Source organism: Conger conger, chromosome 4, assembly GCF_963514075.1.
Source record: "Conger conger chromosome 4, fConCon1.1, whole genome shotgun sequence".
Classification (NCBI taxonomy): domain Eukaryota; kingdom Metazoa; phylum Chordata; class Actinopteri; order Anguilliformes; family Congridae; genus Conger; species Conger conger.
This window is the reverse complement of record NC_083763.1, coordinates 45,752,582-45,764,667: the sequence shown is the minus strand read 5'-3', so window position 1 is coordinate 45,764,667 and position 12,086 is coordinate 45,752,582. Positions and strand designations below refer to the sequence as shown.

General features: G+C 41.1%; 1 protein-coding gene across 8 annotated transcripts in view; it reads right to left on the bottom strand.

Annotated features, from left to right (window-relative positions):
- Positions 1-12,086, bottom strand: part of tp63 (tumor protein p63) — a 62,703-nt gene that overhangs the window by 31,008 nt on the left and 19,609 nt on the right. For 4 of the 8 annotated variants that reach the window (XM_061238505.1, XM_061238507.1, XM_061238506.1 and 1 more), the window contains exon 1: positions 2,270-2,419. The exons of the other annotated variants lie outside the window; for them this stretch is intronic. In XM_061238505.1, coding sequence (XP_061094489.1) covers positions 2,270-2,311 — 42 coding nt within the window. In that variant the 5' untranslated portion in view covers positions 2,312-2,419. Of the gene's footprint in view, positions 1-2,269; positions 2,420-12,086 lie in introns of those variants that run through there. 8 annotated transcript variants of the gene reach the window in all.

The window sequence follows — 12,086 nt, the reverse complement described above, 5'->3', positions numbered from 1 at the left end:
TTAAGCTTCATGTTTACTCGCCACTGCTAGCCGAAGTAAGAAAACGCATGCAACATGCGTGCAATATTATCATACAAGCTTGTCATTTTTTACTCCCAAAACAGGAAAAGTAAGCGGAATTAGGATGAATGTGAATATAACATTAAATGCAGTTGTATGTATGAAATCGTGACGATGTACCACATATTGTTCATAACGATTTCAAACAATTGATACGTCAGACAATTTAAAGCCATGCCCATTCATTCACATTTGATTCCCTCCCCAATTAGCAAGCCCTCCACCTCCAACGTGTTTGCAAAAATCACAAGCCTTCTCATGACGCCTAAATCCACACATAGTGCACTCAACATTTAGGGTACAATTGCTATTGTGGTGGGCAGGGCTCAAAGCAGTAATTAAGTACGCAAGAACAATGCTGACTTCTCAAAGCGGTGCCAATTCACAAGAAGGCCAGCCAAAAACCTGAGCACCAGCCATTGTGAAAAGCAAAGGATGAACCTACAGATTTAGATAAAGTGAGATGCTAACGGCTGTTAGCCATTCCAAATAAACAACACTAGCCTCAGAGTGAAGTTAGAAAAAAAGGCAAGGGCCATTATTTCCACAGTAATTTACCACAAGGAGCAGTAGCCCCTGTTTTGGGGATAAAGGTCATTCACGCTGAAGAGACTTCTAATTAGAATGCATACCGTACACCTGCAATTTAAGCACCTAGGTGCCTCAAAGCCAACAACCCCACTACCTCACACAAAATCACAAAATTCTCTGCTGTAGATATGCAGTGATTTTAGTACAAGGTGTACTTTTGCCTTCAAGCGATATTCCCTAATGCGACTCCATGATTTTTAAGTCACTGATTAAGTCACTCACAAGAACCGAAAATGATCAGTCATCAGATAATTCCACAGCCAGAATGATGTCGATATTGGTTTTGTTTAGCAAGTTATAGGTAATCACAATCATATTTTTTTACATGAAAAATAAATATTGGACCACCATTTAAACTCCCAAGAATTTAAATAGACCAACAGATAAGCTGAACAAACCAAGAGTAAAAATCCATTTGTAATTTTTTTAGAATGTTCTGAACAAAATAGCAGGAAACAAATGTGTCACGAGTTCTGAGACATAGTTTTTTGCTTGTTGAAATCATACCACTATGAACAGTTTCACCTGAGTTCAACCTACTTTTACATATCTACAAAAAAACTATTTGATATTCACTAATAAACATATTGCGCTAGCCACTGAGGGTAAATGCAGTAAATTAACTGTAAACACAGCTCAATGAAACTACATCAACAGCCCACACCTTGGGCTTTCTAAATGAAGGCTAGCCAAATTTCTCCCAAACTAATAGGGCAGCAAAAAAAACAAACATATTGTTTTCCAATCTGAGTTGGCAGCCTGGAGCATTAAACCACATTAAGAAGGAAAGAATGAAACTATTCTGTCCTATCAATGTACAAAATCAGAATCAAATTTTCCTTCTTGCTCCTGATGCATTTTCAATTTCCAACCGAGTCTGCATAATTGCCTACTCTGCTGTACATGCAAAATAATACATTCTCAGTGTAATTCTTCATGAAAGCAACATGTCATCTTTCAGAAATTCTATGTAATGCATTGTAATTCGCAGTGTTATCTGAACACCTCAGTAACCATGCAAACGAAGGTGTCCAGGGATGCTGGCCTGTATCAGGTCTTAAATGTGCATTTTCGACAGCGGCTCTGATCTGACCCTGAGCTTTTCGTTACCTGAACTAATGACAGAACCTGGGCAAGTTGACCATTTTATAAACAGCGACCTGACTCCCAAAGCAAGCCTGATGTTTACATTCCCTGCACTTCTTTGCTCTAACAATGATATATACTGCACGCTCAAAAGCAAACAAAACAGGAACTGCCGTCCAAACGCTCGACTGAACCAAACTAACGTGAGCGCCAGTGGACAAACATATTGGCTCCATAACAATACAAAAAAATCCAACCACTCTGTCTTATTCAATGCTGCAAAGATGCATCATATAGTGTCATTGTGTGCAACGTTTATTTGCTGTTGTCCACGGCTTTTTAAGAAGAAAGCACATGACCACTGCAAACAGTGCCTAAGACTAGAGACACTGAGCCAGACACACATAGAATGTGTACTAATGTGTAGCCACACAAGGCCTCCACTGGACCTTTCAGCATCACCAGGGAACCCCAAAACTCCAACTGCGGGAGGGCCGAATCCCCACCGTCTGCCCCACTGAGGCCTCCTTACCTCATTGTACTGGGCCGAGGCTGGAGTTTCCAGGTACAACATGCTGGCGCTGAGGTTGAGCAGTGCGGCTGCCGTCTGTTCCTCTGGCTCCAGGTTTCTCTACCTCTTTTCTCCAAATCTAGAGAGTTTGCAATTGTCTATGGACATGAATGGGACAGGCAGAGTCTCTATAGGATTCTAGGGGGTTGCCATATATACACCGGGAGAAGAGGGGAGGGGTTTGTCAAGCTACCTGTCCAATACCTGAGTCCACACCCTCTCCTAAGGAGTGAGCAGTGTCTTTGAGGCTTTTCCCTCCAATACGCTTTGAGCTGTGCTGGAGGTGTCTTTTGGTTCTCTGAGGGTGTTTTTTTAAATGGATGGTAAAGATGAGTGAACATCACTGGGACGGTGCATCAGTAACGTCAAGTCCTGTTAAAAAACAATTCCTATTTGATATTTTTATTTTTTTCAAGTTTCAGAGGAATTTTCTGAAAACAAGAAGTTTGACTAATTGCATTTTGCCTGGCCCCTGGGAATTAGAAAATGCATCATGACAGGCATAATAGGGCAAATAATATTTATTGAATGAAATGCAATTACGAGCTGAATGCAGACGGGGTTTTTCTCTGAAAAAATAAAAGGCGTCTGATCTGTTACTGCCTCTAAATATGCAACAGCGACAGTATAGCTGAACGGAAATGCAATATTGCAGCCACGAGCCCGGCTTTAAACTATTCCTATCTCATTTACCTGGCAGCCTAGAGATGTGAAACTTAATTTGGGAATACGAACTTGCGATATAAGACAGAAACAACTGATGAGGACGGAAATGTCCAGGGAAGAAGGGATGGACCGTTTTCGGCTTGAAACCAGTCCCAGGAAACTTTACTGGAGGGTGCCGCATCCGACATGACGTGAATCCTCAGGCATGGAAAGGCGCTTCAAAACAAACAATCCAACAGCAAAGAATTCAGATGCATTCAGAGGGCCAGAGCTATTAGAGCCCCATTTCATTTGCATGAGAATTGCCCCTCTGCACCCGAGCAAGCCAATTACCCCCGCATCATTATGGTCCCCAGACGTAGCCTGATCTTAACAGTTGGGCTCATGTATACTGCTTGTATCTATCAGCGATGAGTGGTGTCGGTCTGTTTTGGAAACACGCAGGTTGTTTCAAATAGCAGGACTCTTGTCTTTCTCGTGTCACCGGGACGTGACTGCCAGGGCTGAATGCAGCGCTTCGAGAATAGAACACAGACTCTCCTCTGTTGGCAGGCAGAAATACTCAATGTTCAATGGCCATGTTTGTGGTTTTACCTTTTACTTTGAAAAACCTCAAACACTGTATGTGATTAGAATATTCTTAAGTGAACATTATGATGCTGATGCACTGATCGCTACCGGTAATCAGAAGTAAGAGAGTTCAAGAACACCTTCTCTTCAAAGGGTAGATGGCCACTTAAAAATAACATTCATTGCTGTTCCGTTTGATAAGAATTTTACAAAAGAAGTGTACTGTTTCACTGAATATGAAAATTCCTAATCCTATTTTAAATATAGTATGCATAACAGAAAATGTGACCACAGCAATGTCTAACAATGTCAGTCCATCATGACATACATTACTTGGTAGTCTACTTGACCAGTGGGCCAAAACAACACACTGACACAATTCACAGTTATTGTTCCAACAGTGTAACTTCTCCAAAAACAACGTCTCTCGTTTTGACAAATTTTTTCCCCCACGTGTATTTCAAATACAAATGATACCTTGTGTAAATAAGAGTTGCCGCAAGGTGTATTTCTTTGAAGGAGGTAGGCTACTGACTCCTATAGGCTTCAAGTCTTTATGCAAAGCTAACACGTTACGCTAACATGAAAACAGTGCCAGTGAATGCACAAATGAAATGAAAATGAAAATGAAATCTACATCTCGTAGATTCTCGTCTAAGTGTGGGTAAGTCGGAAAAAGGGTATTCCCGAATTGTCGGTGTATTCCAACATTTGCATTGGCCACCTCAAGGCCCGCACACAGAGCTGAAAGAATACATAGAGCCCTTCACCACTCACTCTAGCAGTACCTGCGCTACTATGTAGCACACTGCGTGCACAGATGAAATAGCATTTCCAGTAAGTCATTATGGACATTTGTCTACTTCAACAGTATCAGGATGCGTGCTGTGCCAAAACGTGTTGCCAGTTCATGTGTCATCTTCAGGGTAGCCTCATTTTCAAATGCAACCATTTCCAAGAATTCAAGTGGTTGCAGACTACGGCAGCTCTCCAGTATTCTGTGTCGACAGCCACAGCACTTAAAATGGAGGGGGCCATAAATGCTGCTTGTCAAAGGAGTTAGTTAAGTCATCAAAATTATAATTAAATTTAAATTATATACAACAAACCAGTGTATAATATTTTCGGTCTCTAGGTTCACTTCAATCGCAGAGAATCCGAATCTCCACTGGACTGACTATTACTTGTAATGAATTCCAACATTTTTGTCTTTGCCCAAAAAAGTGCTTAAGTGCAATTATACCATAGCAAAATACCATCAACATTTAATTTGGGTTTCTTTAAAAACTATCATGAGACAGAAGTGATTCCATTTGCCAATAGGGCTTTAACCAAAAGGGCAGGTTTTTATATCCAAGAACAGAACTTCCAGAACATTCTGAGGAGTCGGTTCATTAGTAAAGGCACGGGCGTGTACTGAATTAATATGAAGAGTACCATTGCCTTTTGTCAGCCTTTGAATCCTTAACCTCTCCCCACTATTAAAAGGGGTGAGGTCTTTAACTGGTCAGCGGTCTGACCTGTGAACCCTGCAGAATGGGACCACACGCCAGCTTCTCCAGTGACAGGTCTTTTGGGGCCGCTCTGACCACACCCTGCCCATCTGCCTTGGGCAGGTACGACCACAGACACCAGGGAGTCACACACAATCCTGCACTGGGTCATTATAGATACACTGCGTTCATTTATTGGCACCTAAATGGCTACATATTGCAAGCACATCGCGGCAAAGTGTCAATTATTATTATGTATGACGTATTATGACAGACCCGTGTGACCAGACCAGAGGCCAGTGAGAAGGTCGAAGACGGTAAGATGCTAACAGGCGGGGATGGTGGCAGTGGGGGTAGCGGGGGATGGTTGGGGGGGGGGGATCTCTATCTGCAGGTCCTGAAGGAATTACTCCTGCCCTCGGGCCCAGAGGGTTGAAGAGATGTCACAAAATCTGGATATCCCCAAGTTGGGAGTCACCATCTCTGCTTGCCTGCCACACCCAGCCCAGCTCTGGGGCTATTGTCCATCTGCAAACAAGGGCTTACAGCAAGTCTGAAAAAACAGGGTCCCAGCAGGCCATTTTAGTCTTTTGATAGTTTATTTTTATTTTACATGGCTTTAGTGTATTAGGCGTTCACATTGTAAAATGACCCCAGAAATGGATGGTGTACTACTTTCTAGACTGAAAGATTAGACTTTGTAAGCAAACTGTTAATTCAATCAATCTATAACTTATCAAAAAAAACAGGGTTGGGTGTGCACTGAATTTCAAATCAGTCACCTCATGAAAAGTTCTGAACAGCCAGAAGTGAAATGGAATTCATCACAAACCTGCCAAAAACATACAGGCATTTGAAAATCCACAAGTCTACTATATCCTAATACTTCAATGGTGTGCAGGAAATTACATGTGGCTCAACTTTTGTCACCTCCCAAAAATAAATATGTCCAATGTACTCCACATAACTTAAGACTTCCCTATAAATATGTGCACGGCTCAATCATCAAAGGCCCTTAATAATCCTGTTGACTGAACTGAACTGTATTCGCCAGCCAGGGGCAGAATGGGACTGGTGCAGGGCGTGTGACTGAGGGCTCTTTGCTTTGTGGTGACACTTTTTGCACTCTGTGTGCATACACAGTGTGCTTGTGTTCTGTTGGATTCAAGCCCAAAAGAAGCATTTCGTCAGCCATTTTGTTTAGACTTGGGTCCGGCCAGGAATGGCATGCATACTGAAGTTCCATCATAACACATTATTGGCCTTTTTATGCAAGTTGGATGCCTGAAGCGATGACCTGCTATGGTGCCATTAGCCCCCAGGAGAGACCTTTATGGATGTCAATAAAGGCTAAAGGTTAAGGTGCGTGCAGCACAATAAGGATGGAGCCTCAGGTGACACTGGTCCCAGTACAAAGCTTTAGAACCGATGCAATTCAGACCCACCCAATAATCACAAATTACAGCAAAATCATTGATGTTTGATGTTTGCGACAACACTGACAGCCCCTACGGCGAATGGATAACAGAGTCTTAGTTAGATGGAATATAAATATTTTTGTTTGGTTGAGGCTGAATATATCAAGCTGTTTTGGTGGATCTAGATCTATCCCTGCCAACCTGTTTGCTGGCACAAAGCCAAAGGTACTAATTATGGAATGACTTTGTCATTATACAAGGCAAGCTTGTAAATCGAGATCTACCTGTCACTTGTTTGTTTGACAAAAATAACCGTTTTTGTTGGAGCCGAGTACAAAGGATATCAGATTTTAGCTGAGAAGAACAAATGATTCATTACTTTATCTTTTATCATCTTTGTGTATTTCCCCAGGAATAAAAATGAACTTACATATCATATATTTAGTACATTGCTAGTAATAGGCTGTAAATTAGGAAATATATATTGTTATGTATTTTATTGTTATATTTAGTTTGTATTTAATTTCTTTAAATGTATTTTCTGGGTTCTTGAACAAAAAACAGAGACAAAAAGAATAATGTAGGTCTTTTTCTATATTATTAACGGTCATCATTTGTGGTTCACTAATAAAACCGTAGTCAGTCTTCCAAGCCCCACTTGTTTGGTGACATATTTTCAGGGAAGCTCAGACACAATATTTGAATTCAAATGGAACGATCACAATGGCACGAAAGAATCTTCAAAGGCCCACTGCATCCTGCCACTTAAAGGTGCAATAAGTAATTTCGGACTTCTAACGGACAAGAGAGGATTTGCAGCAACAGACACCCTCAAACCCCAACACTGTTCACCCCCCCCCCCCCCCGCCATCCTTGAAGTATTGAAGTACTCACCTAGAAGTATTGTACAGCGATACAATGTTTTGGTACAGTGTCAACTGTATATTCTGAAACCCGCATTTAAGGACTATATACACAGGCAGAGGGTGAGTCAACATGTCAGTGAGCCTTTTTCAATGACAGGAAGAGATTTACAGTGGTCTTGTAACAATGTTTTAACACAGAAATCTTACCTTACCTTTAACAGAGGAGAACAATACTTTTTTGGGGTACTGTTCTCCACTGTTCCAAATAAGTTCATGAATACTATGGGCCTTCTGCAACTCACAAAAAGCGTTCTCTGTTTGTCCCTTCCAGGCTCCTGTAGCTGAAGTCCATTAGATTAGCAGTGTATCATGTGTCAAGCTCCTTATTCTCGAGGGGCACCTGTCTTCTACAATAAGAGCTTCTGTACGTGCTGACAGACACAAGCAGGTCACTGGACAGAGTCTGTTTATCGACACCTGCTTTGGTCTGATGGGATGTTGCCCCATTGGCATTGTGCGTTAGCTGCTACCCAATACTTTAAAAGCACTTTACAGGAAGGCTTGCCGGACGCATGCGGAGCATGAACAATGGAAAAGCCTGTCTGACTGAGTGGCTGGCTCACAACAGAGGCAAGTGGGGAGAATGGAGCGATGTCTGTTCTCAGGCACACAGTAGCTTGGCGTGAACCCTTGAAGCTGAATGTTGATTATGCCATCAGACATCTGGCAGTGCGGCGACAACCTGGCCCAGAATGCTCCAAAAGCGCGGGACCGGGCGTTGGTTCTACAACAGCCGCACTGCAGGAAGGCAATGCCTGAGAAAAGCCAGTCCCACCTCGGAATGTAACCACGTGAAGAAAAATCGGTTTGGAAAAAAAATCACACGTCTTCCTTTTGGCTGCACCAACAAATCAGTTTGACAGCGAGTTTGTAAAGAAGATAACGGCCGAGCACTACCAGTTGCCAAAGCACAAATGGAGGTTCATGCTCTGGCAACTGACAATAAAATAATAATTGAGGTGTAGCCATGCTGGCTCACCGGAGGCATGAGAAAAATACAAAGGTCGGGTGCAGCCCATTACACAGTTGTTGTAGCGCAGATGAGTGTGGCAGTGACACATAAAAAGGTATATAAGGAGAACAAGTATTTCTACTTTGGCAAGTTCACTGAAAGAGTGCAGCTAGTACTGCAATAGAACAACAAAACTATGCTAATGAACTACACAATGATACAGTATGTTTAGCTGTGACAGTGCACAGTAATCAGTTTTCAGATCAATGCAAATGTTCCGCCATTGAGTTTTGAGATGATTTTCATCTGCACTTCACAGTGCGGGTTAACACAGGTAGAGTAACATGACTTCATCCTGACTTCATAATGGGTGACGTGTTGTAAAATACTGAATACCTAAGAAATATATAAACGGCCTTAATAAAGGTACAATAGACATTTAGAAACATAACATTTGAATAAAACTAAATTGAATAGTTTCGATTTGCTGCTTTTGATTACTTGGAAAAACCTGCCTTGAGCAAAGACAGCGTCTTTAGGGTCTGTGCAGATATGTGTGCGGAGAGCGATATGAGTGGCTGATGTTTGCACACGATCCCTAAGTCGGCATGCCTTTCATGGGGTTGATTGGGTGTTTCCTTATGCTAATCAACACGAACAGACACACACACCAATTTAAGGTCTGCATGTCTCATACATTTTTCTTAACAAAAGAAAGAAGAATTTAAGAGAAGTTTTGCGAACAAGTCCAAATAAGAGCATTTCCTTTCTCTGCTCACCTGAGCTTCATCAGTACTGTCCTGCAAAATACACTCACTGAGCACTTTATCAGGTAGACCTGTACATGTTAATGCAAATACTCAATCAGCCAAGCATGTGGCAGAAACTGAATGCATAAAATCATGCAGACATGGTCAAGAGGTTCAGCTGTTTTTCAGACCAAATGTCAGAATGGGGAAAATATTTGATCTAAGTGACTTTGACCATGGAATGATTGTTGGTGCCCGACAGGGCGGTTTGAAAATCTCAGAAACAGCTGATCTCCTGGGATTTTCATGCACATTAGTCTCTAGAGTTTTCAGAGAATGGTGCGAAAAACAAAAAACACCCAGAGAGCAGGAACGCCTTGTTAATGAGAAAGGTCAGTGGAGAAGGGCCAGTCTGGTCAAAGCTGACAGGAACGTGACCGTAACGCAAATAACCACACATTACAACAGTGGTATGCAGAAGAGCATCTCCACAATGCGTCATAAGTGGATAGGCTACAGCAGTCGAAGACCAATAAGTCTAAAAAAAAGACCTACTAAAGTGCTCACTTAGTGTACATGCAGTTGGTGCAATAATGCATTGACTGTGGTGGTGCATTTAGCCAGGATAAAGGCACTTGAGTATGCACATTACATAAACGTATAATCTCCATCACCCATGCTTTTTGTCCAATGCAATTGGTCAGGGCAGGTTTTTACAGGCTCATGTCATTGGTTAGGGCAGAATTGCATCCTTTGCATCCCTTGGCTTTGAACACACCTCTCTCATGCAAACCTCAACATTTTAATTTAATTACTCTGCTATTCAATTGCATAGTTAAGTGTATTTTTCCTGAGTTATTTTGCAGATAAATTTATAATTCAATGTAAATTCTTATATAATAAATTATTGTTGCATGGTTGGAGTCAGTGTATTTAAAAATATTTTAGTGGTCATGTGTCACTTTCATAACAGGCAAAACTGAATATAATTATAATTATGAACATAAAATCACTCATAATAAATTTCCCTTGTGCAAATGAACAATCGAAACAGTAGGCAAGGACAGCTTATTTTTAAATGGCGTCCCTCAACTGAATATCAACAGACAAACACACCCAAATACAAAAGTAGGTCATCTACAAAAATAACAGAAAAGCTTTGTACACCTAATTATGGCGTGCTAAGCGTTCACACAAGCGTGTAATACAGGCTTAAACAATCCCTTCTTATTTTCACAACTTTTATGAATAAAATGTCAACTACACGGTAAGCCATTGCAGACATTTTCAGTGAAAGTTTTTCTAAGCATCGTAGAAACCAGATGGCTCATCATTACTCCTTAATGTTAACCTGCTTTGATGACATCAGAACTGGGAGAACAATTTCACAAAATAACATTAATTTTGAATTACTCAGCCTCCATTGCAGTAATTGACACACACTGTACTCCTCAGCTATATTTAACAGGCTTAAAATGGTCATTTGTATCAAAGAAAATATAGGTTAGTAAAAGTGAATCTTTACATTTCATTTCACTGTATAAATACACAAAGAACTCCATTTTAACTCAAATCAGGCCAAAAGGCTTATTGGGAAATATCTAAACCATATCTTGAACAGTTATCACTTCACCATTCTCTCTTAATAGCACAGTTAAAACACTACGTAGATTGCAACAGATTAACTTGGGTGGATGCTCTCAAGTAGTAACCACCTGCATTTCAACCATATGGTCTGTTTTATTGCATAACTGACACTGAAATTCCTTTACCCAGTACTGGCCTAGATTTGACCACCCAAAATGAAATGAAACACCACCCAAAAACTACTATGGGGATACTCATCATGATTGTTTCCTAAAAATGTGAAAATCCACTGGAAAGAAAAGTCATTGAAATAAACGTGATTGAATGGTATTATGTAAGAAGACAGGAAATGTAACTGTGCCAGGAAATCTTTAGAATGATATTTGTATGACTTAAAACTCGGGTTCATAGTTTCCTGAATTAGACCGTTTCTTCATAATGCACATAATGTAATGCAATTCTAGACATCATAAGTTACTTGACATCATTAGACAGTTGAGTGATGTTACTTAGCAGACATTTTCCTTCCATGCTAGGTCACCTTTCTCAAAACACCACAGATAAGGGGAGGGGGAAGAGGCTCTGGTTTCTAAGTAAGCCTGTGACAGCTTTTCAACTGAACCAGTTTGGGTCATCTGCAAGCTGAGATGATATACTTTCGGCCCTGTCTGAGAGGGGACTTTAGAGAGGCAAGTAATCAGGAACAGGGAGAATAGGGGTTTTCCCTCCATTTTGTTCCCAGCATAAACAATCCGTGTTCGTACATAGTGAATGCACACAGAAAGGGATTTAGTCACCTATTTGTCACTGCTGATCTAACAACCGCTGAACTAGACAGAAATGAAAATCAAAGCAAACTTCTTGATCTAATGGGATTTCGGTGGAGCTCTGTACCTTGATAATTCTGTTTGCATTTGCTGGAGGCCAACTGGTGGGGCAGAGGAGCAAAGCCCTATTCTTTCGGGAACACAAGAGATCGCGCTTAATTGCTGAAGTCTGCAATTTTCATCCACGTCTCTGCCAAAAGGCTTTGTGTGTGAAAGACTCCACAAACAACACATTTAGCATCAAGCAAGATCTTTTCAAACAACATGGTGTGGTTCTCAGCAAGATGGGGTCCAAAATGCAAATCATAATCTAATGATTAGAAACACTTATTTACCTGACATTTATGTCCGCATTAAAAATAGCAATCTACTGTGGAGCTTGGTGGAATACATATGTCAAGGAAACACAGAAGTTGCCATGGCAGTCCTAAAAATAAGTTCTCACTTGTCCAATAGGAAACTAATTGAGCATCTCATCAAAGTTGGCAACTGCTTTGTCACCTATTCTGGCCTGAAACGAAATGACGGTCACAGAAAGACAAAAAGGGTTCAGGCCACAACCTCAACCCCACCTACAAGTGGTGGCAATA